This window comes from Coregonus lavaretus, assembly GCF_964263955.1.
Source record: "Coregonus lavaretus genome assembly, chromosome: 2".
NCBI classification, from domain to species: Eukaryota; Metazoa; Chordata; class Actinopteri; order Salmoniformes; family Salmonidae; genus Coregonus; species Coregonus lavaretus.
Genome location: NC_139989.1, coordinates 4,624,878 through 4,652,342, shown reverse-complemented (window position 1 = coordinate 4,652,342; position 27,465 = coordinate 4,624,878). Strand labels below are relative to the sequence as shown.

General features: G+C 43.5%; 1 protein-coding gene across 1 annotated transcript in view; it reads left to right on the top strand.

Moving 5' to 3' along the window:
* LOC311104257 (brefeldin A-inhibited guanine nucleotide-exchange protein 1-like) overlaps positions 1–27,465 on the top strand; it is an 83,541-nt gene that overhangs the window by 49,296 nt on the left and 6,780 nt on the right. The window contains exons 11-36 of the mRNA XM_084146033.1: positions 849–1,083; positions 1,872–1,971; positions 2,073–2,212; positions 2,321–2,429; positions 4,959–5,160; positions 7,846–7,957; positions 8,790–8,995; positions 9,343–9,427; positions 9,626–9,791; positions 10,527–10,807; positions 11,094–11,252; positions 11,594–11,738; positions 11,888–11,978; positions 12,120–12,160; positions 12,290–12,459; positions 14,959–15,110; positions 16,047–16,219; positions 16,718–16,878; positions 17,552–17,682; positions 17,787–17,916; positions 22,741–22,876; positions 23,124–23,262; positions 23,571–23,643; positions 23,780–23,933; positions 24,077–24,216; positions 24,509–24,680. Coding sequence (XP_084002159.1) covers positions 849–1,083; positions 1,872–1,971; positions 2,073–2,212; positions 2,321–2,429; positions 4,959–5,160; positions 7,846–7,957; positions 8,790–8,995; positions 9,343–9,427; positions 9,626–9,791; positions 10,527–10,807; positions 11,094–11,252; positions 11,594–11,738; positions 11,888–11,978; positions 12,120–12,160; positions 12,290–12,459; positions 14,959–15,110; positions 16,047–16,219; positions 16,718–16,878; positions 17,552–17,682; positions 17,787–17,916; positions 22,741–22,876; positions 23,124–23,262; positions 23,571–23,643; positions 23,780–23,933; positions 24,077–24,216; positions 24,509–24,680 — 3,803 coding nt within the window. The remainder of the gene's footprint in view (positions 1–848; positions 1,084–1,871; positions 1,972–2,072; positions 2,213–2,320; positions 2,430–4,958; positions 5,161–7,845; positions 7,958–8,789; positions 8,996–9,342; positions 9,428–9,625; positions 9,792–10,526; positions 10,808–11,093; positions 11,253–11,593; positions 11,739–11,887; positions 11,979–12,119; positions 12,161–12,289; positions 12,460–14,958; positions 15,111–16,046; positions 16,220–16,717; positions 16,879–17,551; positions 17,683–17,786; positions 17,917–22,740; positions 22,877–23,123; positions 23,263–23,570; positions 23,644–23,779; positions 23,934–24,076; positions 24,217–24,508; positions 24,681–27,465) is intronic.

Sequence of the window (27,465 nt, the reverse complement as noted above, 5' to 3'; positions counted from 1 at the left end):
CGTAGATGCCCTCTCTACACTGTAACAGATAGTTTCTGTATGAATTGTGTTTATCTATTTTTGGTATTATTGGAACAGGTAAAACAGCACCAGCACCCACACATCTACAATAGCTAGCTCAGGCTCTTAGTATATAGGAGGACATTAGGTGGACATCCTCTGAGCCCCTGACTGCCATCAGACCATTAGAATCCTCAGTCAGTTGTGGGTCAATCAGGAAGTGCTGCTAATAACTGATGAGTCAGATGGTGATTCACAGTACACACACACACACACACACACACACACACACACACACACACACACACACACACACAGTACTCTTGTGTAATCATCACCATAATGAATAACTTATCAGGGTTATGGGGGTCCAGGGGCATGCCCCCCTGTGATTTTGTTTTTGTAGAACAACTGTGAGAAGTTCACTTCTGGTGACTTTTTAAAAGAATGTTCTACTCAAATGCATGAAAATTTAATTATGTTGACACCATCTGAAATATGTATTGATGCGTGCCACTGCACTTTAGGAAGATGATGTGGCGCAAGCGGCGGCTGTGCACTCTTGGCATGCTAGCTGTTCCCAAAGACTTCCAGTCATTGCGCTTACGCTAGTTACCAACTTCCTTTAAACTGTACTCAGAGACATAAAAATGGTATCCATGAGTTCATCTGACTCTGGGTAAGTAGAAAAGTGCTTAATTGACAAAATATCACACTATCCCTTTAAAAGTGTGTCTGAAAAAAATCAATAAAAGGCCGGCAAAGATTTATGAATATAGGGGAAACACTGCAATCCAACTCCTGTTGCACTTGAGTTTGACTCAACGCCCCTGTCTCTCTCCTCCCAGGTCCCACGAGCTGCGCTCCAAGGTGTTGTCCCTCCAGCTGCTCCTGTCCATTCTGCAAAACGCTGGGCCCATCTTCAAGACCAATGAGATGTTCATCAACGCTATCAAGCAGTACCTGTGTGTGGCACTGTCCAAGAACGGTGTCTCCTCTGTCCCTGAAGTCTTCGAGCTTTCACTCTCCATCTTCCTCACCCTCCTCTCCCACTTCAAGACCCACCTCAAGATGCAGATTGAGGTAGCTACCTGACTTTTGGTTGTTCCTCTGTCGCAAAAGGGTTAGCTGCTGGTTTCGTTATTTTTGTTTCAGAAAGTGTCTGTGCAAACCAAGCTACCTGACAAGCTATTATCTCCAAATAGGATTTCCCTTCCTGTCCCAAAGTCACATAAACCATATATTCCTTCATATTCCTCCACACTTGCGCTCCATCTAGTCCCCCTCACCTTCTGTTGTCCTACTTGAAAACCTATCAATATGCAGGTCGAGTCACTGTTCTGTTCCTGAATAGCTGTCCTATCCCCCTATTTGCCAATGTCTCCTGTTCCCGCTTCCAATGTCGTAAATCTGTCATACCTCTCAAATATTGACATACAGACATTTCTCAATACAGCAGGCTCCAGACACAGGTGATTCATGGGAGATGAAGTTCATCACAGGGCACAGTAATGTAGTTCTGCCTCAGTGTGATAGAGTTTCAGTATTGCCTGTTAGCTGTTGCTTCTGATTTATAGTCCACTTCCACAGTGGTCTGGCTGTAATATTTCCTAATGCTGAAGTTGATGACTTAATCTGCTTGTCACTGTTTGTGGCCAACAGTCTTTTCTGGAGACGGATGTTGTTCATTGAGATGTTCTGATTTCATAGTTGAGCAGTCAGCTTACAGTGAGATGTATGTGTTTATGGATTTGTTACAGTGGATAGTTCTGTTAATGAAGATTCATGAAGCTTTTCTTATCCCGAGCTCTTCTTGCTACCCTTGTTTGTTTCCCTCAGCTTTAACTGCCATGGTTTGTTTCGCTGCGCAGGTGTTCTTCAAGGAGATTTTCCTGTATATTCTGGAGACGTCAACAAGCTCCTACGACCATAAATGGATGGTTATACAGACCCTAACCAGAATATGTGCAGGTGAGTGTTTGGTGTGAATTTTAAATGCTATCTGTGGTGCAGCGCATCAATCCCTATTACAAGTCGAGTACTAACTGTCCCTCATCTCTCTCCTCCCTCAGATGCACAGGGTGTGGTGGATATCTATGTGAATTATGATTGTGACTTGAATGCTGCTAATATCTTTGAGAGGCTGGTGAATGACCTGTCGAAGATCGCACAGGGCCGGGCAGGCCACGAGCTCGGCACAACACCACTCCAGGTAAGACTGACCAATGGCCACTCGAAATTGTCTTTCTCTGTATTGGGTAAATGTATATTGCTCTAAAGTTGTCGTAACGTTGATGTAACATTTCTCTGTTCCCACCAGGAGTTGACCCTGAGGAAGAAAGGCCTGGAGTGTCTGGTGTCCATCTTGAAGTGTATGGTAGAGTGGAGTAAGGACCAGTATGTTAACCCCAACTCCCAGACCAGCCTTGGTAAGATACTGACCAAACTACAGTTACTTTGGTCACATAGTTACACTGAGGCTGATGGGGACTGATGTGCCACTGGGTGTTTGATTTAGATCCTGAGGAAAACTGTTTAGCAATTCTTCAAGTGCACCGTTGTGCCTGCTCCTTTGTGGTTACCAGAAAGATGAAAGGGTTGGAGTCCAGCACTCCAGTACTTGGAGTATATTTGAGATATTCCATATACATCGCTCTGGCATCCCATAGCCTCAATGCTCCACATCAGAAGTGGTGACGCCCTTGTGTGAGTATTTACCATATGTATAGTGGACTCTTTCAGGGGAAACGGCCAAGGTATGCCAGGGCTTTATTCTCAGTAAAACCTGAGGCTGCCGTTCATCACTGGGGTTAACTGAGGTTAGAGGGAAGAGTGGTATTCATCAGTACAGCTGTAGCATAGTCCCTGAGATTAGCGATTAGCATTCATCAGTACAGCTGTAGCATAGTCCCTGAGATTAGCGATTAGCATTCATCAGTACAGCTGTAGCATAGTCCCTGAGATTAGCGATTAGCATTCATCAGTACAGCTGTAGCATAGTCCCTGAGATTAGCGATTAGCATTCATCAGTAGCCTACAGCTTATACAAACGCTGAAAGGAAAGGCTAATTCAATAATGTACCCAGGCTAATACACCAGGGCAGGCTGACTTGATACCCTGAACCGGCTGATGATGAAAAGCCCTGGTGCGACAGACAGAGCCCCTGTCAGTGCTCCTGGATAAGACCCCTTGCTTCAGAGTGAGCTGAGGGGAATCATTCCTGTTAGGGGGGAATAGAGGGCTCTAACCAAGGGGGAATGGAGGGCTTTAACGAAGGCAGGGAAAGAGGGCTTTAACGAAGGCAGGGAAGTTGAGGCTCTGAGAGCGTTGCCAGAAATCTCCACATATCCCCTCAGAGAGGATACACAGGGTTAGCCTCAGGCTACCTTCTGGCACTCAGAGAGCTAACTCTACCAAGGCTGCGGAAGGCAGCTGAATTCACAAACAGCCACTGCTACAGGGGACGTCACCATGCCAAAGCAAAGCTAGTGCCAACTAATTTAGTGACCATGCTGAAGACAAATAGACAAATTGTTTGAGTCTAGAAAGTTTGACGTATTGGCTGCAGTGACTAGTTTCCTATGCTTTTAGGTTACATCAAACAAAATATGTTTTTCTGAGTCAGTGAAAGTATATCCTAATTATGCTATTTTCCATGTAGATAGCTCAGCTAATGCATATCATTTGTGGTTCTAAAAACATGTTTTACATCATTACATAGATAATACCGCTCTACTCTCCACTGTCTCTTAATTCTTTGTTCTCTGGTTGTACCTATCTGACATCACAGGAAGAGCAGGTAATGGTACAAAGTTGTGGAGTGTTTGATAGACTGGTTGCTGTATCAACAGTAGGAGTCAGTGGGCCTAGATTAGAGGGTGGATGGGGCTATGGTGGCTGTGATTAGTAATGTGGGAGTTAGACACCTTATCTTCCTTTCATTTGCATAGTCTCCTGTTATTTGCCTTACAACACTGTAGATTCTGGATAGATTTGGAGTGCCCTGTGCATTTTTTAAGCACAGCTCTGTGGTCCTCTGTAGCTCAGCTGGTAGAGCACGGCGCTTGTAACGCCAAGGTAGTGGGTTCGATCCCCGGGACCACCCATACACAAAAAATGCACGCATGACTGTAAGTCGCTTTGGATAAAAGCGTCTGCTAAATGGCATATTATATTATTATATTATATTATTACAGTATTTGAAATGGCTACAGCTGATTGTAAGTTGTTATTATAACCCGTTTTTGCCCCACACGTTTCTATGAGAGCTTTGCTACCTACCATGGCTGTGCCACCCTCCTCCCCCTACTCTGTGCTCTGCTCTCTGAAGCTGTTGATTGGAGGAAGCCCACTGCCAGCTTATATTACCCTGATGGTGTCCTGAATGTTTTAGAGAGTTTCCGATGGGTAATAAGATCCCTTACAATGTCTGTTACAGCCAGGCATGCAACCACCATGGACCTGATTCACCCACAGAACAGTAGCATCAGACCTGTTAGGCTGCTCTGCTCTGTCCTGTCCCCTCAGGCTACACGCAACACCCTGCACTACCTCCATGTTACAGTTACTACACACTGCCTTGACTGCAGCCTGCCTGGTTTATTAAATAACATACCTTTTAAATGTCTGTGTGCATGATACTGTCAGGCTCCCCACAGCAGACAATATACCACCAGACAAGGCCTCAGGTTTATCATGTTGTCTTTCTCTCAGCAGTGCAGACTCCCTCCCACTATTACTGAAGTCCCCAGAGACCTGGATCTAGAAACTCTAGGCTGAACACCCCTAATGGCTAAAAAAAGGAAATTGAATATACAGTATGTTTGAAAACGTTTAGTATTTCCTTGCCTGACTGTGCTGGATTGCTGATTGCGTTGGCGTCCTAACACCAACTACAGTGTTTGCTCATCTCTCTCAGACCATTGATTGTTCAATGTTCTTCTCCCTCCATCCCCAGGTCAGGAGAAGCCCTCGGAGCAGGAGACCAATGAGACGAAGGCCCCAGAGACCATCAACCGCTACGGAAGCATCAACTCCCTGGACTCCACGGCCTCGTCGGGCATCGGGAGCTACAGCACACAGATGTCAGGGACAGACAACCCTGAGCAGTTTGAGGTTCTCAAACAACAGAAGGAGATCATCGAGCAGGGCATCGACCTGTAAGCCAGACTAGTGCTGCTTATACTGTATACCTGAATATATTCACCTTTTACTGTATACCTGAATATATTCACCTTTTACTGTATACCTGAATATATTCACCTTGTTCTGTATACCTGAATATATTCACCTTGTACTGTATACCTGAATATATTCACCTTATCATGTATACCTGAATATATTCACCTTGTTCTGTATAGACAGCTGAATACAGTGGGGGGAAAAAGTATTTAGTCAGCCACCAATTGTGCAAGTTCTCCCACTTAAAAAGATGAGAGAGGCCTGTAATTTTCATCATAGGTACACGTCAACTATGACAGACAAATTGAGAAAAAAAAATCCAGAAAATCACATTGTAGGATTTTTAATGAATTTATTTGCAAATTATGGTGGAAAATAAGTATTTGGTCACCTACAAACAAGCAAGATTTCTGGCTCTCACAGACCTGTAACTTCTTCTTTAAGAGGCTCCTCTGTCCTCCACTCGTTACCTGTATTAATGGCACCTGTTTGAACTTGTTATCAGTATAAAAGACACCTGTCCACAACCTCAAACAGTCACACTCCAAACTCCACTATGGCCAAGACCAAAGAGCTGTCAAAGGACACCAGAAACAAAATTGTAGACCTGCACCAGGCTGGGAAGACTGAATCTGCAATAGGTAAGCAGCTTGGTTTGAAGAAATCAACTGTGGGAGCAATTATTAGGAAATGGAAGATATACAAGACCACTGATAATCTCCCTCGATCTGGGGCTCCACGCAAGATCTCACCCCGTGGGGTCAAAATGATCACAAGAACGGTGAGCAAAAATCCCAGAACCACACGGGGGGACCTAGTGAATAACCTGCAGAGAGCTGGGACCAAAGTAACAAAGCCTACCATCAGTAACACACTACGTTGCCAGGGACTCAAATCCTGCAGTGCCAGACGTGTCCCCCTGCTTAAGCCAGTACATGTCCAGGCCCGTCTGAAGTTTGCTAGAGTGCATTTGGATGATCCAGAAGAGGATTGGGAGAATGTCATATGGTCAGATTGTGGTCCTCTGTAGCTCAGCTGGTAGAGCACGGCGCTTGTAACGCTAAGGTAGTGGGTTCGATCCCCGGGACCACCCATACACAAAAATAATAATAATACAAAAAAAAATGTATGCACGCATGACTGTAAGTCGCTTTGGATAAAAAGCGTCTGCTAAATGGCATATTATTATTATTATTATATGAAACCAAAATATAACTTTTTGGTAAAAACTCAACTCGTCGTGTTTGGAGGACAAAGAATGCTGAGTTGCATCCAAAGAACACCATACCTACTGTGAAGCATGGGGGTGGAAACATCATGCTTTGGGGCTGTTTTTCTGAAAAGGGACCAGGACGACTGATCCGTGTAAAGGAAAGAATGAATGGAGCCATGTATCGTGAGATTTTGAGTGAAAACCTCCTTCCATCAGCAAGGGCATTGAAGATGAAACGTGGCTGGGTCTTTCAGCATGACAATGATCCCAAACACACCGCCCGGGCAACGAAGGAGTGGCTTCGTAAGAAGCATTTCAAGGTCCTGGAGTGGCCTAGCCAGTCTCCAGATCTCAACCCCATAGAAAATCTTTGGAGGGAGTTGAAAGTCCGTGTTGCCCAGTGACAGCCCCAAAACATCACTGCTCTAGAGGAGATCTGCATGGAGGAATGGGCCAAAATACCAGCAACAGTGTGTGAAAACCTTGTGAAGACTTACAGAAAACGTTTGACCTGTGTCATTGCCAACAAAGGGTATATAACAAAGTATTGAGAAACTTTTGTTATTGACCAAATACTTATTTTCCACCATAGTTTGCAAATAAATTCATAAAAAATCCTACAATGTGATTTTCTGGATTTTTTTTTCTCATTTTGTCTGTCATAGTTGACGTGTACCTATGATGAAAATTACAGGCCTCTCATCTTTTTAAGTGTGAGAACTTGCACAATTGGTGGCTGACTAAATACTTTTTTCCCCCACTGTATATTCAACTTGTACTGTATACCTGAATATATTCACCTTATACTGTATACCTGAATATATTCACATTATACTGTATACCTGAATATATTCACCTTGTTCTGTATAGACAGCTGAATATATTCACCTTGTACTGTTTACCTGAATATATTCACCTTATCATGTATACCTGAATATATTCACCTTGTACGCTATAGACAGCTGAATATATTCACCTTATCCTGTACACACAGCTGAATATATTCACCTTATACTGTATACTTGAATATATTCACCTTATCCTGTACACACAACTGAATATATTCCCACCCAGGGGTGCACAACGCCAGTCCTTTTAGTGAGGGATGTTGTCCTGCTAGTTTTCATTTCTCGCTGGCACTTAATTGATCAATTAATGCCATTGATTAATTAGCCAATTACTAATTAGTTCATTACTGTAATTAGGACAAAATATACATTATACACTATGGCTCTGGAGGGACACTTCCTCCTCCACCTTACTAAGCATATTTAGGAGACCTTACACAGCAGGTTAGGATAATTAACGTAGCAGGTTAGGAGATTTAGGTTAACGTTATGAAAAGGGTTAGGGTTTGGGTTTGCGAAAATGTAAGAAAATTCAACTTTTGACGTCAATTTGACCAAATTTGTATCCCTAGACATTACCCTGTTCTCTGTTCTGTGGTCAGGTTCAACAAGAAACCAAAGAGGGGCATCCAGTACCTCCAGGAGCAAGGCATGCTGGGAACCACCCCGGAGGACCTCGCTCAGTTCCTGCACCAGGAGGAGAGGCTGGACTCGGTAAAGAACCCTCTTAAATCTGTTTACCCAATCTACTTCAGTTAACTGCATTTCATTTGACTTATGCAGGTCCAAATAAACAAATACCCACTCTACCTCATTCAGCTCTGCGCTCTGTGAACCTTTTACCTTTTGACCTGTCGATTGTAGAGTAGAGTGATTGATCGGAGCAGCTAATAGGGATCCGAATAGCAAGTACACAAATACCCACTCTAGCTCATTAAACTCTCGGTTCACACAGTTGGCTTAGTCATCCGGCCTCCACACAGCTGCAGGCCCAAAGCAGAACATATCCATCCCATAGAAACACCAAGGCACTTATCTCCTAATGTTGAACTGCCAACATTACCCTCCCACTCCAAGACGATTCCCGCATCCCGAGCGGTTTATTTTAACGAGTGAAGCACTCTCCTGGTTGATTGGCTGGCCTCAAGGGGGGCTCGGTGTGGTGGTAATCTGCATTAAAGAGTGTTCATAACATCTGCTTTGGAACAAGAGGCCCTCAAACAGACAGCCAGAGAGTCTGACAGAGCAGGGAGAATAGAGCAGAGAGGAGTGACTGACTGACTACAACATGTATTTAACACATCGACACTGCTGTTTTCTGAAAACACAGTCCTTTCCTCTCAGTGTGCTGTGTCTCTGAAGTTAAGGAGATGCTTGTCAGGACAATATGTGTTAATTGACTTCCAATGAGGAGCACATGCATTAGGAAAAATCATTATCTATTGATTGAACTTAACATCATTGCCTCTCTTGGCCTATCTCTATCCCCTTCTGTCCCTCTCTTTCCATCCCTCTTTCTCACTCTCCCTCTCTGTCTTCCTCTCAGACTCAGGTGGGTGAGTTCCTGGGGGACAATGATCGCTTCAATAAAGAGGTCATGTATGCCTATGTGGACCAGATGGACTTCCAGGGCAAAGACTTTGTCTACGCTCTCAGAACGTTCCTCGAGGGCTTCCGTCTCCCGGGAGAGGCTCAGAAGATCGACAGGCTCATGGAGAAATTTGCTGCTAGATACCTAGAATGCAATCAGGGGTGAGTGTGGACTACCCTGGGCATTGTGGATTCTTAGACTTAGAAGAAGACTTGTGTCATGCACATTGAATGGCAACAATCAGATTGCTCTCTATTATGAATCTGTATTCAATAATAATCAAATCAAAGTTTATTGGTCGCTTACACGGATTTGCAGGTGTCTCGCAAATACAATACAAATAATCTAAAAATATAAACAAGAAATCAAGAATTGACAGTAAAGGTCCAATTAACAATTCAGAGTAGATATATTAGTCTAATTATGTCTAGCAAAACCAGTCATACACTTTTATTAATCTCTGTTATGTTTATCTTCTCTCTCCCCTTTTCTTTATCTCTCTCTTCAGGCAAACCGAGTTTGCGAGTGCAGACACTGCGTATGTCCTTGCCTACTCAATCATTATGTTGACAACAGACCTTCATAGTCCGCAGGTAAGACCACAGCCTGTTTTTGGGAAGATGAACTGACAGAAACAATCACCTGAGCTGCACTTAGTTTCAACAGAAGACTTTCAGCAGTGGCAAAGGGAATGTCAATGCTAGCTATTTCAGACAGACAAACAGACAAAAGTAGACCGACAGAGTAGGCAGACAGACAGGGTAACAAATCTCATCTTTTACTTTTCAAAGGTTAAGAACAAGATGACTAAAGAGCAATACATCAAGATGAACAGAGGGATCAACGACAGCAAGGATCTGCCAGAGGAGTATCTGTCGGCCATCTACGACGAGATCGCTGGGAAGAAGATCGCTATGAAGGGGACCAAGGAAATGACTCTCAAATCCAACAAGCACAGTGTGTATCTCTGTTCCTCTGTGTCTGCTAGCACAACAATGTCATTACAGACTGAAATTGAGCGTGTCAGAGATAAGTTTGTTTAAGACATGAAATGCCTATTTTGAGGCGTAATGGATCTTTGCAAATTATCAGCTTTATATTTAACTGACGAGAGTCATTTCATCTGATATCTTTGTGGGGATCATAGAATTCTCATCACAATCAAAGAGATATAAAGGGGATTAAGATGTAGTTTGATTAGATTGGGTTACTGATCAGTGGAAAAGTTTGAGATAGTGTCTGTTGTTCAACGGGGATAGTTTCCTCTTCAGTTGGAGATAGTGTCTGTTGTTCAACGGGGAAAGTTTCCTCTTCAGTTGGAGATAGTGTCTGTTGTTCAACGGGGAAAGTTTCCTCTTCAGTTGGAGATAGTGTCTGTTGTTCAACGGGGAAAGTTTCCTCTTCAGTTGGAGATAGTGTCTGTTGTTCAACGGGGAAAGTTTCCTCTTCAGTTGGAGATAGTGTCTGTTGTTCAACGGGGAAAGTTTCCTCTTCAGTTGGAGATAGTGTATATTTGTCGTCTTCAATATCACGTGTTTGTGCAGGTGGCTTCCTCTTGCCTGCTTTATAATCTGCACTCATCTGAAAACACAACATGTAGGAAGCCTTGTATCGGATCCTGGACCAGGTGTGGCCAGTGAAAATCAGAGTGGGTTTGTTCATGCTATGACTTTACTTCTGTTTCTGGATCAGGTGTGGCCAGTGAGAAGCAGCGGCGGCTGCTGTATAACGTAGAGATGGAGCAGATGGCTAAGACAGCCAAGGCCCTGATGGAGGCTGTCAGTCACGTCCAGGCTCCCTTCACCAGCGCCACACACCTGGAGCATGTCAGACCCATGTTCAAGCTGGCCTGGACCCCGTTCCTAGCAGCCTTCAGTGTGGGTCTCCAGGATTGTGATGACACTGAGGTGGCTTTTCTCTGTCTGGAGGGAACACGCTTTGCCATCCGGATAGCCTGCATCTTCACCATACAGGTAATCTATCTAGCACTGTAACTCTGTATGTGTTCACTTAGGATTAATATGAATTCAATGAAAGGGATTGAGGGGCTTTGAATCAAAAGGTGAAATGGTGTGTTTTCCAAAGATGGCATGCTCAAAAACGTAATGGAGATAGTACTGCAGTACTGAATATGGTCTCTCTCTCTCTCTCTCTCTCTCTCACACGTACACTCACACTCACACTCACACTCACACTCACACTCACACTCACACTCACACTCACACTCACACTCACACACACACACACACACACACACAGCTGGAGCGGGATGCGTACGTGCAGGCCCTGGCACGTTTCACTCTGCTCACAGCCAGCTCTGGCATCACTGAGATGAAGCAGAAGAACATCGACACCATCAAGACCCTCATCACCGTCGCCCACACAGACGGAAACTACCTGGGCAACTCCTGGCACGAGGTCTGGACATACTGCCAACGTCTAGTAATCAGTATTAGCAACAATAGTATCACTGTCAGTATTGCTGTTGTAAGCTATAGTATATTGCATCATTTTGTCTCCATTTTTTTTTATTTTGATGCAATCGATGTGAAAAATATATATATATATAATATATATGTCAACTAATTAAGACTAATGAATCTGTGCAAAAAAAATCCTAACTAAGGGTGCGTTTACACAATCAGTCTTTTGACCAAGCAGATCAGCTCTTTTGCCGCCTGTGTAAATGCAGCCTTATTGAATGCATGTGTGACTGTATGTGTGCCACCCCCCCCCCCTCCCCACCCCCCCCCCTACAGATAATGAAGTGTATCAGTCAGTTGGAGCTGGCCCAGCTGATCGGGACGGGGGTGAAGGCCAGGTACATCTCAGGGACGGTTCGGGGGAAAGAGGGCTTCATCACCAGCACCAAGGAGCAGAGCAACGACGAATACCTGGGCCTGGGTCAGTGCTTATAACCCTTTAACACATGATTTGGTTATAAACAGATTAAATAAACTGTAGTTAACAAGCCGGTGATGTGCTTGACTATACAACATGTTTGACATTATGCTTGATGTTGGAGATGTGACTGACTGTCCTGTGGTGCACAGCAGGTGGGACAGTAGACCGGAAGCAGATCCTCAGTATCCAGGAGTCCATAGGAGAAACCAGCTCCCAGAGTGTGGTGGTGGCTGTGGACAGGTAGTGTACTGTAGTGGTCTCTTATAGATCCTGCTGTATTACCATTGACTGGTTTGGGGTCTTAACTCTGCCATTGTTCTATCATTTGAATGAATGTATTGTATATGTCATTTAAATGTGACCATGGTCTTGTTCTTGCAGAATATTCACAGGTTCTACCAGACTGGATGGTAATGCAATTGGTGAGTGTTCTAAATCCAAACTGAATTCAATTACAGTATTTGATTACATCCTTATCTGATGTGGATGTGTTGGCATTGTACCATGGCTGTCCTGAACATTGACAAACACTGGTTTCTCTGTGTTCTCAGTGGACTTTGTGCGCTGGTTGTGTGCTGTGTCTATGGATGAGCTGGCCTCGCCCACACACCCCCGCATGTTCAGCCTGCAGAAGATAGTGGAGATCTCCTACTACAACATGGGACGTATCCGACTGCAGTGGTCCAGGATCTGGGAGGTCATCGGAGACCACTTCAACAAGGTGGACATCTTGGGATTTATTTCACTTTAACAGGGGTACACAACTCTTGTTGTCAGGGACTGCTTTTTATTATTTGTTTTATTTGCATTAATTGATCAATTAATGTTGTTGTTGGCTAGAGAGTCCACACGCCTGATCACCCAGGTGTTAATCAGCCTTTATAACACTTCCCTCAGGAACACCTGGCTTAAAGGTCCACTGCAGCCGTTTTTATCTCAATATGAAATCATTTCTGGTCAACAATTAAGTACCTTACTGTGAATGAAGTTGAAGGATGGGACTAATAACAACTAACAACAACTAATAACAACAAGATAACTAATGTAAAGCATACTGTGTCCATAATAAGTATATAGGTTATAGGTTGAGAGCTTTTGTGAAAGAGCACAGTTAGAAATATATGACATATAGAAGCAAACAGGATGGACATCATGAAAATGATCTGAGAGGTTGAGGGTAGAGGAAGTTCAGGAGTAAAAACAAACTAAATTATTGTAAAATTGACTGTGTCCATAAAATGTATATAGTATGTACAGTGAGGGAAAAAAGTATTTGATCCCCTGCTGATTTTGTAAGTTTGCCCACTGACAAAGAAATGATCAGTCTATAATTTTAATGGTAGGTTTATTTGAACAGTGAGGGACAGAATAACAACAACAGAAATCCAGAAAAACGCATGTCAAAAATGTATAAATTGATTTGCATTTTGATGAGGGAAATAAGTATTTGACCCCCTCTCAATCAGAAAGATTTCTGGCTCCCAGGTGTCTTTTATACAGGTAATGAGCTGAGATTAGGAGCACACTCTTAAAGGGAGTGCTCCTAATCTCAGCTTGTTACCTGTATAAAAGACACCTGTCCACAGAAGCAATCAATCAATCAGATTCTAAACTCTCCACCATGGCCAAGACCAAAGAGCTCTCCAAGGATGTCAGGGACAAGATTGTAGACCTACACAAGGCTGGAATGGGCTACAAGACCATCACCAAGCAGCTTGGTGAGAAGGTGACAACAGTTGGTGCGATTATTCGCAAATGGAAGAAATACAAAAGATATGTCAATCTCCCTCGGCCTGGGGCTCCATGCAAGATCTCACCTCGTGGAGTTGCAATGATCATGAAAACGGTGAGAAATCAGCCCAGAACTACACGGGAGGATCTTGTCAATGATCTCAAGGCAGCTGGGACCATAGTCACCAAGAAAACAATTGGTAACACACTACGCCGTGAAGGACTGAAATCCTGCAGCGCCCGCAAGGTCCCCTGCTCAAGAAAGCACATATACAGGGCCGTCTGAAGTTTGCCAATGAACATCTGAATGATTCAGAGGAGATCTGGGTGAAAGTGTTGTGGTCAGATGAGACCAAAATCGAGCTCTTTGGCATCAACTCAACTCGCCGTGTTTGGAGGAGGAGGAATGCTGCCTATGACCCCAAGAACACCATCCCCACCGTCAAACATGGAGGTGGAAGCATTATGCTTTGGGGGTGTTTTTCTGCTAAGGGGACAGGACAACTTCACCGCATCAAAGGGACGATGGACGGGGCCATGTACCGTCAAATCTTGGGTGAGAACCTCCTTCCCTCAGCCAGGGCATTGAAAATGGGTCGTGGATGGGTATTCCAGCATGACAATGACCCAAAACACACAGCCAAGGCAACAAAGGAGTGGCTCAAGAAGAAGCACATTAAGATCCTGGAGTGGCCTAGCCAGTCTCCAGACCTTAATCACATAGAAAATCTGTGGAGGGAGCTGAAGGTTCGAGTAGCCAAACATCAGCCTCGAAACCTTAATGACTTAGAGAAGATCTGCAAAGAGGAGTGGAACAAAATCCCTCCTGAGATGTGTGCAAACCTGGTGGCCAACTACAAAAACATCTGACCTCTGTGATTGCCAACAAGGGTTTTGCCACCAAGTACCAAGTCATGTTTTGCAGAGGGGTCAAATACTTATTTCCCTCATTGAAATGCAAATCAATTTCTAACATTTTTGACATGTGTTTTTCTGGATTTTCTTGTTGTTATTCTGTCTCTCACTGTTCAAATAAACCTACCATTAAAATTATAGACTGATCATTTCTTTGTGTGTGGGCAAACGTACAAAATCAGCAGGGGATCAAATACTTTTTTCCCTCACTGTATATATATATATATATTTGTGAGAGAAAAAAACATATGGGGGATTGGAAGTGATGCAGACAATTACATTGATGGAAGTTACGATCTATCTGCAATATTAAAGCTGATCTACCCCCTAAAAATAAATACATTAATGTGATCAATTAAAATGGGGAGTGGTCTGAGTGGGGAGGAGAAAACTGAAAACTACCTGTTATTGGCTGAGAGGTTTGGAACTCGACTGGTGATGTCACCAGGCAGGCCAAAACTCCATCCTACCAAAACAGGCTGACATTTCCGGCTGTCTTTTCAAACAGCACTTACACTTAAAGTTTGAGAGTGGAATAGAGATGTTAAAATACTGTGTCTGTCTCCCTGTTCAGGTTGGATGTAACCCCAATGAGGATGTGGCTATTTTTGCCGTGGATTCTCTCCGGCAGCTGTCCATGAAGTTTCTAGAGAAGGGAGAGCTGGCAAACTTCAGATTCCAGAAGGACTTTCTGAGGCCTTTCGAGCACATCATGAAAAAGAACAGGTAATGAGGATGTTGCTGTAAACGTTATTCCTGATTTGTATTGTGTGAGTGTGTTTGTGTGTGTGCGTGTCCTGCTTGTGTTGAATGAGCTTGCGGTGTGTGTGCTGGTATATGTACACACTCCCTAGTTGCGTAGGCACTTGGCTATAGTAGTCTGGCCTTACAAGGTCTGTGTTGTGTTGCACCTCTGTGGTTCACATTCCAGCAGCTGTCTCTCTTAGCACTGCAGCCAGACAGTCTCCCTGTACTGAGTCACTGCACTGTGTCAAACTGTGTCACCCAGCTCTCTGAGGAGGAGAAAACTGGCACAGTCAGAACTAACCCAGAGATCAAGATAGGGATTTTATATAATATCTCTTCTTGGTTTTTGCTTGAGCACCAGGAAAGCACTCTTGCAACTGACTCCAAGACAACTGAGTAGAAGCTGTGACTCTTTTCTCAGATTCTGTAGTGACACAGATACAGTTGATTAAAATTGGAGGGCTCAGAATCGCACAGTTGAAAGCTGTTTCCATTGATGTGAAGGAGAACTACCAGCCCAAATCCACCCACTGGCTTACTGTGAGAAGAGTGTTACAGCTCAGAGGAAATGGCAGGGAGCCACGTAAAGCCATGGATGCCCGCGGTGCTATGTGTTCATTAGACTCAGCCTGTGTGTGTGTGTGTGTGTTTGTGTAGTATGTTTGTGAGAGTACTTTTGTGCAGAGGCTGGTCCTTTCTCCTTAATCAAAGCACAGAAAAAATGATTCGCTATGACAACAGTCGCCGTCGGAACCTATCATGTCACAACATCCAAAAAGGAATAATCAGACTGCCGGAATAAAGGGCTGTAGCAGGGGTACTTGTACTTTGACTGCTACTGCACTATTGATGATCGTCCTCATAGTCCAATAAGCATCTTTCTTTCACATACAACGTGTCTTCCTTCTGCTCCAGATCTCCAACGATCAGGGACATGGTGGTGCGCTGTATAGCCCAAATGGTCAACTCACAGTCGGGGAACATCCGGTCGGGCTGGAAGAACATCTTCTCAGTGTTCCACCTGGCTGCCTCGGACCAGGACGAGAGCATCGTAGAGCTAGCCTTCCAGACCACGGGTCACATCAGCAGTGAGTTACTGAGACACACACAGACCGACACCTCAGAGACAACCATCTGTCGGGCTAAGAACTGATCTTCATTATCTGATCTGTATTATCTTCTATCTTTTAAGATTTTATTTTAATATTTATATTTAATATATATATATTTGCCACATAAGATTTCAATATGATGGTTTCAGTATTAGATTCATATTTAAACCTCAATTTGAGGTTTATTTGAGTCTTTTTGATGACAGGGCAATGTAATGTCATTCTGATTGACAGATAAGTTACCTCCAGTCATCCTTTTCCTCTGATCTCTCCTTCTCTCCTTCTTCTCTTATTCTCTCCTACTCTTCTTCTCTCCTTCTCTCCTTCTCTCCTTCTCTTCTTCTCTCCTTCTCCCCTACTCTTCTTCTCCCCTACTCTCCTTCTCTTCTTCTCTCCTACTCTTCTTCTCTTCTTCTCTCCTCTTCTTCTCTTTTTCCCTCCTACTCTTCTTCTCTTCTTCTCTTCTTCTCTCAGCGAATGTATTTGAGAAGCACTTCCAAGCCACCATAGACTCCTTCCAGGATGCAGTCAAGTGTCTATCTGAGTTCGCCTGCAACGCCTCCTTCCCCGACACCAGCATGGAGGCCATCCGCCTCATCCGACACTGTGCCAAATACGTCTCCGACAGGCCCCAGGTCAGTTACAAACACTCCCTGGACTGGGTTTATTATCAGGTCTCATAGTATGAAAAAATTGTATGCACTCACTAACTGTAAGTCGCTCTGGATAAGAGCGTCTGCTAAATGACTAAAATGTAATGTAAAATGTAAGAGCTGAACCCAAATCAGTCATTTCTGAACATCAAATGGTATTGCCCATAGTTGTTCATGGTAGACCATGACTGGTCCCCAAAACATTTTGTACTGTGACCCACCTAAAGCTTTTATAGTTTTCTTGTGACTTATCAGATAAACATTGTGAGTCACTCTGGATAACAGCATGAAAATGTACCATGTTAGAAAACATCACTGGTGCTTACTGCCAGTGCTTTTCTCCAAGGTCTCCTCCCTATGCAGACACTCTCCAGCCATGCTGCCTGCTTTCTGTTTGTCTGTGTGGGGGTGGACAAGAGGAGAGGATGGGATTAGTTCCATGTGTGTGTGTGTGTGTGCACGAAAACCTACTTTGAGTGGGCGATGGGGCAAATTCAGGAAAAGCCTACAGTGAACAGTAAATACGGCTTAAACCGTTATAGAGTTAGTGTGTCCCCACATGTGCATGTGTGTGTGTGTGTCTGCGCTTGTGTGTCCGTGTGTGTGTATCACCTCTCAGGGAATGGTGTAAACTATGCTGTTTTCTCTCTGGCAGGCATTCAAAGACTACACCAGCGATGACATGAATGTAGTCCCAGAGGACCGGGTGTGGGTGAGGGGGTGGTTCCCCATCCTCTTTGAGCTGTCCTGCATCATCAATAGGTGCAAACTGGATGTCAGGACGAGGTGAGAAGAGTTTCAGTCCTGTGTCATCCTAGATGGGAATATTTTAGAGGCTAAAGTCTGAAATTATGGTAAGGGTGTATTGTAAAAAAGTGTGTGTGTGTCAGGGGTCTGACGGTGATGTTTGAGGTGATGAAGACCTATGGACACACCTTTGAGAAACACTGGTGGCAGGATCTGTTCAGAATCGTCTTCAGGATCTTTGACAACATGAAGCTGCCTGAGCAGCAAACTGAGGCAAGTCTCCCCATCCCAAAGACCCATTCACCAAAGACCCAGCTTTATCTCCAGTGTAACCAACACCTATTTCCGGACCATCATATAATTGGCATATACATTACTCTTACTGAATTTCCATGTGGGCGAGGATATTGGAAATTTAATCAAAGCCTATTGGATGATAACTTGTTTTTAACTAGGACAGAGGAATTTATAACTGATTTTTTCCCCACATAACATAGGTACAGCAAATGACCTTATTGTATGGGACACCTTTAAATGTGCCTTTAGAGGCAATGCAATTCAGTACTCATCTCGAAAACAAAAGCAATTTAGGTCAAGAGTCCTTACTAACAAAGGAAATAGAAGGTCTAACAGAACAGGTAGATAGCAATAAAAACTGTAACACAGAGGCTCAGAATAAATTAGAGGAAAAACAAAAAGAAATGGAGAAACGTATTCAAGAAAGATCAAGTGTAATATATTATAAAAAATAAAGCAAACTGCATGGAATATGGGGAAAAATGCACCAAATTATTTTTTTATCTTCAACATAGGAATGCTACCAAAAATAATTTACTGAAACTGGTTACAAATGACAGAGTCACCCATGATTCACCAAATGATATTTTGAAGGAGGAAACAAAGTACTTTAAGCATATGTTTTCATTTCAGTCGCCTCCATCTCCTCTAACTGAAGCTAATTTTAGAGATTGTTTTTCTATTGATAATGTAAAATTAACAGCCATACAAAAAGACTAATGTGAAGGTGAAATTAAAGAGGAGGAACTTCTGGATGCAATTAAAGACTTAATGTCCTGGAAAACTCCAGGGTTGGATGGCATACAAGTTGAGGTATATCAAACCTTTTTCGATATACTCAGAGGACCGTTATTAGCATGTTTTAACCACTCCTATGTAAATGGTAGATTATCAGACACTCAAGAAGAAGGTCTGATTTTCATTATTACTGAAACAGGATAGAAGTGGAAAATATAAAGATCCAGTCCATATAAAAAATTGGAGGCCCCTTACACTTCAGTGTTGTGATACAAAAAATCTAGCAAAATGTATAGCGCATAGAATTAAAAAGGTATTGTCAGACATTATTCATTCTAATCAGACAGGTTTTTTACATGGATGATACATTGGAGATAATATAAGGCAAGTACTGGAAACAATAGAACACTATGAAAAATCTGGGAAACCAGGCCTGCTATTCATAGCAGACTTTGAAAAGGCATTTGATAAAGTACGACTGGGGTTTATATATAAATGCCTGGAGCATTTTGATTTTGGACAATCTCTTATAAAATGGGTTAAAATCATGTATAGTAACCCTAGGCGTAAAATAGTAAATAATGGCTATTTCTCCGAAAGTTTTAAACTGTCAAGAGGAGTGAAACAAGGTTGTCCACTATCGGCATATCTATTTATTATGGCCATCGAGATGTTAGCTATTAAAATCAGATCCAACAATAATATCAAGGTTAGAAATCCAGGGCTTAAAAACAAAGGTGTCATTGTACGCTGCTGATTCATGTTTTCTTTTAAATCCACAACTTGAATCCCTCCACAGCCTCATAGAGGATCTAGATACATTTTCTAACCTCCCTGGATTACAACCAAATTATGATAAAGGTACTATATTACGTACTGGATCACTAAAAAATACAATTTTTACATTACTATGTAGTTTACCAATGAAATGGTCTGATGGTGATGTGGATATACTCGGAATACATATCCCAAATAAAATAAATTATCTCACTCCAATAAATTTTAATCGAAAGTTAGCAAAAATAGATAAGATCTTGCTACCATGGAAAGGTAAATACAGTTGAAGTCAGAAGTTTACATACACCATAGCCAAATACATTTCAACTCAGTTTTTCACAACTCCTGACGTTTAATCCTAGTAAAAATTCCCTGTCTTAGGTCAGTTAGGATCACCACTTTATTTTAAGAATGTGAAATGTCAGAAGTTTACATAAACTCAATTAGTATTTGGTAGCATTGCCTTTAAATTGTTTAACTTGGGTCAAACATTTTGGGTAGCCTTCCACAAGCTTCCAACAATAAGTTGGGTGAATTTTGGCCCATTCCTCCTGACAGAGCTGGTGTAACTGAGTCAGGTTTGTAGGCCTCCTTGCTCGCAAACGCTTTTTCAGTTCTGCCCACAACTTTTCTATAGGATTGAGGTCAGGGCTTTGTGATGGCCACCCCAATATCTTGACTTTGTTGTCCTTAAGCCATTTTGCCACCACTTTGGAAGTATGCTTGGGGTCATTGTCCATTTGGAAGACCCATTTGCGACCAAGGTTTAACTTCCTGACTGATGTCTTGAGATGTTGCTTCAATATATCCACATAATTTTCCTTCCTCATGATGCCATCTATTTTGTGAAATGCACCAGTCCCTCCTGCAGCAAAGCACCCCCACAGCATGATGCTGCCACCCCTTGCTTCACGGTTGGGATGGTGTTCTTAGGCTTGCAAGCACTCCCTTTTTCCTCCAAACATAACGTTGGTCATTATGACCAAACAGTTCTATTTTGGTTTCATCGGACCAGAGGACATTTCTCCAAAAAGTACAATCTTTGTCCCCATGTGCAGTTGCAAACCGTAGTCTGGCTTTTTTATGGCGTTTTGGAGCAGTGGCTTCTTCCTTGCTGAGCGGCATTTCAGGTTATGTCGATATAGGACTCGTTTTACTGTGGATATAGATACTTTTGTACCTGTTTCCTCCAGCATCTTCACAAGGTCCTTTGCTGTTGTTCTGGGATTGATTTGCACTTTTCACACCAAAGTACGTTCATCTCTAGGAGACAGAACGCGTCTCCTTCCTGAGCGGAATGACAGCTGCGTGGTCCCATGGGGTTTATACTTGCATACTATTGTTTGTACAGATGAATGTGGTACCCTCAGACGTTTGGAAATTGCTCCCAAGGATGAACCAGACTTGTGGAGGTCTACAATTTTTTTTCTGAGGTCTTGGCTGATTTCTTTTGATTTTCCAATGATGTCGAGCAAAGAGGCACTGAGTTTGAAGGTAGGCCTTGAAATACATCCACAGGTACACCTCCAATTGACTCAAATGATGTCAATTAGCCTATCAGAAGCTTCTAAAGCCATGACATCCTTTTCTGGAATTTTCCAAGCTGTTTAAAGGCACAGTCAACCTAGTGTATATAAACTTCTGACCCACTGGAATTGTGATACAGTGAATTATAAGTGAAATAATCTGTCTGTAAACAATTGTTGGTAAAATTACTTGTGTCATGCACAAAGTAGATGTCCTAACCGACTTGCCAAAACTATAGTTTGTTAACAAGACATTTGAGGAGTGGTTGAAAAACGAGTTTTAATGCCTCCAACCTAAGTGTATGTAAACTTCCGACTTCAACTGTACCTGTCAATTTGTGTAAATATCACCCTGATTAACTCTTTAGTATTATCCCAGTTCACTTATTTGCTTATGGTCTTGCCTACGCCTAGTGAACAGTTTTTTAAATTATATGAGAAAAAAATATTCAATTTTATTTGGAACGGCAAGCCAGACAAAATTAAACAGGCCTATTTATATAATGAATATGAATTCGGAGGACATAAATTATTAAATATTAAAGTATACCAGTTTCATTTAAGGACCAAAGGATTGACAGCCGTCCCATATAGATTGCAAAATAGTTAGGAAGAGATTTTTGACGTACCGATTCCATGGCATAGTGTTTATGAACTGATACGCAAAACGACGCCGGATTCAAAACTTAGAATTGTTCAATTTAAATTATTATGAAAATGCTTGCTATCAGTAGAATGTTATTGATATGGGGGATACAATCTTCCCAGCTCTGCAGATTTTGCTATGAAGAGACAGAATCATTAGATCATTTGTTTTGGTACTGTCCATTTGTAGCTTGTTTTTGGACACAGGTCCAGGAATGGCTAAAGGATTGCAATATTTACCTGGAGCTAACCCTGCAGATAGCATTACTGGGTGATCTGAAAAGTCATAGTCTATCGATCAATAATATAATAATACTTTTAGCAAAAATGTTTATTTTCAATTTACAATCTGTAGAAAGGTTCAGAACGTTTGTAAAACATCCCAGTGCAGTTGAAAAATATATGGCAAATAGAAATCCAATATGGATGGTGTTAAGAGATAGATGGGAGGTGTTGAATGGAGTTGAAGGATGGGACTAATAACAACTAACAACAACAACTACTAACAACAAGATAACTAATAATGTAAGCATACTGTGTCCGTAATAAGTATATAGGTTATAGGTTGAGAGCTTTTGTGAAAGAGCACAGTTAGAAAGATATGGCATATAGAAGCAAACCGGATGGACATCATGAAAATGATCGAAGAGGTTGAGGGTAGAGGAAGTTCAGGAGTAAAAACAAACGAAATAGAATTATTGTAAAATTGACTGTATCCATAAAATGTATATAGTATGTATAAGCTGGAAATAGAGGCCTAAGCATTGTTGTTCACTAGTTTACTCCAATAGGGAAGGGGTGGTGGGGTTGGAAAGTAATAAAGGGAAATATATTTTAAAAAATTATATGTATATGTGTATGTAAATTTATTTATATGTATGTATGTATGTATGTATGTATGTATGTATGTATGTATGTATGTATGTATGTATGTGTATATGGAAGTTACAATCTATCTGCAATATTAAAGCTGATCTACCTCCTAATAAAAAAAATATATAATTGGTTCCACAACTAGTATCCAGTACCAACTGGACCATTGTCCTCTTGGCTGCTACGATGACTTGAACTGGTGTAACCCTGGTAACCCTTCTGTGTTGTTTTTGTCTGCCAGAAAGCAGAGTGGATGACAACGACCTGTAACCACGCACTTTACGCCATCTCTGACGTGTTCACGCAGTACTTTGAGACTCTCAGTGACGTCCTGCTGGATGACATCCTGTCCCAGCTGTACTGGTGTGTTCAGCAAGGTGAGGACAGACGGCAGCGCTACAAACACCTTCAGTCCTAGGTTTATACTGAGTACACTGGCCTCAATCACTCTCAACCCCTCTTTCTTATGGATATTTCCTCTTCTTTTCAATCCCCATCCCGCTCTTTCTTCCCTCTCTTCTCCCATTCTCCTGCTCTCCACATTAATTGACTCTCGTCTTTCTCTCTCCCTCACTTCTTCTCTCCTCTCTCTCTCCTTCACTCCTCCTCGCCCTCTCATCCTAGATAATGAGCAGTTGGCCCGGTCAGGCACTAACTGTCTGGAGAACGTGGTCATTCTGAATGGAGAGAAGTTTACTCCAGAGACCTGGGACAAGACCTGTAACTGCATGCTGGACATCTTCAAGACCACCATTCCACACGCGTAAGCTACTGATGCAGGCTTTATTCATATCTCTACGATTCAGATGGGAATATTGTCTGTGATGATTGTTATTGTTGACCTTAGTGATGTAAATATGGAGCACACTGAGACAGTCATATGAAGTCCTCTAGGAATGGAGGGGAGGTATTAAATGGACATGATCTTTTAGTGTCTTTTGCCGTTGTTTAGTTGATAGAGTGTGATATCTGACTGTCTGTGTATAGTATGGTAGTGTATAGTATAACACTGTATAAGTAGATTAACACTGTCCTGTCCCATATTGTTCCTCTCTGCCCTCTCTCTCTCAGACTGTTGACATGGAGACCGGCAGGAGCAGAGGGAGATCCCATGACACCACAGGATGTATCAGACAAACAGCTGGTATGTTTCAAACCCTGACTGTACTGTAGGTCTTCATTCAGTCTGTTGCTGGTGTATCTCTTATGCCAGATTAGACCGTACAATAACATAACCCAGTACAATGCAGACAAAATAACTTCTCCCCGTGTGCCCTCAGGACTCAATTTTCCAGAAGTCAGTGGACATCCAGTCCCGTTCCGAGGACCAGCATTCCATCAACAGTGCGGAGAGGATTGCCATGGAGACCCGGCGGCACAGTCAGTACAGCGCAAGCATGTGTGAGGACGGCGGCAGAAACCGGACCCCAACAAGTTAGTGTCTCTTTATACCTTGTACCACTGGGGTGTTTTTCAACCCTATGCTCATCGTGTGTGCGTGTGTGTGTGCGTGTGTGTGTGTGTGTGTGTGTGTGTGTGTGTGTGTGTGTGTGTGTGTGCGTGCGTGTGTTCCACAGAGATCCAGGAGCAGAGGTTATTCTCAGCCCTGCTCATTAAGTGTGTAGTGCAGTTGGAGCTGATCCAGACCATAGACAACATGGTCTTCTTCCCTGCAACCAGTAGGAAGGAGGACGCTGAGAACCTGGCTGCTGCACAGGTAACGTCTCACTCCCACCCCTACGTGGAGGATGAGAGATATCACTGGTTCAGAACTTGGTGGAAGGACACATTTCTTGCTAAAATGCGTGTTTAAAAGTTTGGCTGGATGGACTGTCCTGATCATTGAAAATGTGAAATGTCTCTACTGTATGTTCTTCTAGTAAATGTCAGGGAAGGAGGGAAGTATTTGTCATACATAGCAGTGATATGTGAAGGCTCTGTTTGTGTTTGGTTGCGTGAATGTTCTGTGAAAGTTCTCTGAAGGTTGTGTATGTGTTGGTCCTCTCCAGAGAGATGCTCTGGATGCGGCAGACGTCCGTGTTGAGACTCTGGACCAAGGAATGTACCGCTACCTGACCTCAGAACAGCTGTTCAAGCTGCTGGACTGCCTGCTGGAGTCCCACCGCTTCGCCAAGGCCTTCAACTCTAGCAACGAGCAGAGGACCACTCTCTGGAAGGCAGGTGGGTCACTGCCCTGCACCAGAGCAGAGCCAGGGCAGAGGCAAAACACGATGCCGCCGGAGAAGATGGCTGCCGTTTTACAGCCCTCTAACCAATTGTACTATTATGTGTGTTTTTCCACGTTATTTGTAATTTATTTTGTACATAATGTTTCTGCCATCGTCTCTTATAACCAAAAATAGCTTCTGGATATCAGGACAGCGATTACTCACCTCGTATTGGACAAATAATTTTTCTTCATCGAGGCGGCCGCGAAGGATATCCTACAGACACCCGACAAGGCCCAAATCCCCGTCATTCGCATGAGGAAGAGACGGAGATATCGTGGACGTAGGTCGGGGTGCCTTGTAAGGATCCGACGGCGAGCGAGTAAACTGCCGCTCCCATCAATCCTATTAGCCAATCTTCAATCATTGGAAAATAAATTGGATGACCTAAGATTACGGTTATCCTACCAACGGGACATTAAAAACTTTAATATCTTATGTTTCACCGAGTCGTGGCTGAACGACGACATGGATAACATACAGCTAGCGGGCTATACGCTACATCGGCAGGATAGAACGGCTGACTCCGGTAAGACAAGGGGTGGCGGTCTGTGTATATTTGTAATCAACAGCTGGTGCACAAAATCAAATACTAAGGAAGTCTCGAGGCTTTGCTCGCCTGAGGTAGAGTATCTTATGATAAGCTGTAGACCACACTATTTACCAAGAGAGTTTTCATCTATATTTTTCATAGCTGTCTATTTACCACCACAAACCAATGCTGGCATTAAGATTGCACTGAATGAGCTGTATAAGGCCATAAGTCAACAGGAAAACGCTCATCCAGAGGCAGCGCTCCTAGTGGCCGGGGACTTTAATGCGGGGAAACTTAAATCCGTTCTACCTAATTTCTACCAGCATGTTAAATGTGCAACCAGAGGAAAAAAAACTCTAGACCACCTTTATTCCACACACAGAGACGCATACAAAGCTCTCCCTTGCCCTCCATTTGGCAAATCTGACCATAACTCTATCCTCCTGCTTCCTGCTTATAAGCAAAAACTAAAGCAGGAAGCACCAGTGACTCGGTTAATAAAAAAGTGGTCAGATGACGCAGATGCTAAGCTACAGGACTGTTTTACTAGCACAGACTGGAACATGTTCCGGGATTCTTCAGATAGCATTGAGGAGTACACCACATCAGTCACTGGCTTCATCAATAAGTGCATCGATGATGTCGTCCCCACAGTGACCGTACGTACATACCCCAATCAGAAGCCATGGATTACAGGAAACATCCGCACTGAGCTAAAGGGTAGAGCTGCCGCTTTCAAGGAGCGGGACTCTAACCCGGACGCTTATAAGAAATCCCGCTATGCCCTCCGACGAACCATCAAACAGGCAAAGAGTCAATACAGGACTAAGATTGAATCGTACTACACCGGCTCTGATGCTCTTCGGATGTGGCAGGGCTTGAAAACTATTACAGACTACAAAGGGAAGCACAGCCGCGAGCTTCCCAGTGACACAAGCCTACCAGACGAGCTAAACCACTTCTATGCTCGCTTTGAGGCAAGCAACACTGAAGCATGCATGAGAGCACCAGCTGTTCCGGATGACTATGTGATCACGCTCTCCGTAGCCGATGTGAGTAAGACTTTTAAGCAGGTCAACATTCACAAGGCCGCAGGGCCAGACGGATTACCAGGACGTGTACTCCGAGCATGTGCTGACCAACTGGCAAGTGTCTTCACTGACATTTTCAACATGTCCCTGACTGAGTCTGTAATACCAACATGTTTCAAGCAGACCACCATAGTCCCCGTGCCCAAGGACACTAAGATAACCTGCCTAAATGACTACCGACCCGTAGCACTGACGTCTGTAGCCTACGTCTTGCATACCGCCCCAACAGATCCACAGATGATGCAATCTCTATTGCACTCCACACTGCCCTTTCCCACCTGGACAAGAGGAACACCTACGTGAGAATGCTATTCATTGACTACAGCTCAGCATTCAACACCATAGTGCCCTCAAAGCTCATCACTAAGCTAAGGATCCTGGGACTAAACACCTCCCTCTGCAACTGGATCCTGGACTTCCTGACGGGCCGCCCCTAGGTGGTAAGGGTAGGTAACAACACATCTGCCACACTGATCCTCAACACGGGGGCCCCTCAGGGGTGCGTGCTCAGTCCCCTCCTGTACTCCCTGTTCACCCATGACTGCATGGCCAGGCACGACTCCAACACCATCATTAAGTTTGCCGACGACACAACAGTGGTAGGCCTGATCACCGACAACGATGAGACAGCCTATAGGGAGGAGGTCAGAGACCTGGCCGTGTGGTGCCAGGATAACAACCTCTCCCTCAACGTGACCAAGACAAAGGAGATGATTGTGGACTACAGGAAAAAAAAGAGGACTGAGCACGCCCCCATTCTCATCGACGGGGCTGTAGTGGAACAGGTTGAGAGCTTCAAGTTCCTTGGTGTCCACATCACCAACGAAATATCATGGTCCAAACACACCAAGACAGTCGTGAAGAGGGCACGACAAAGCCTATTCCCCCTCAGGAGACTGAAAAGATTTGGCATGGGTCCTCAGATCCTCAAAAAATTCTACAGCTGCACCATCGAGAGCATCCTGACTGGTTGCATCACCGCCTGGTATGGCAACTGCTTGGCCTCCGACCGCAAGGCACTACAGAGGGTAGTGCGTACGGCCCAGTACATCACTGGGGCCAAGCTTCCTGCCATCCAGGACCTCTATACCAGGCGGTGTCAGAGGAAGGCC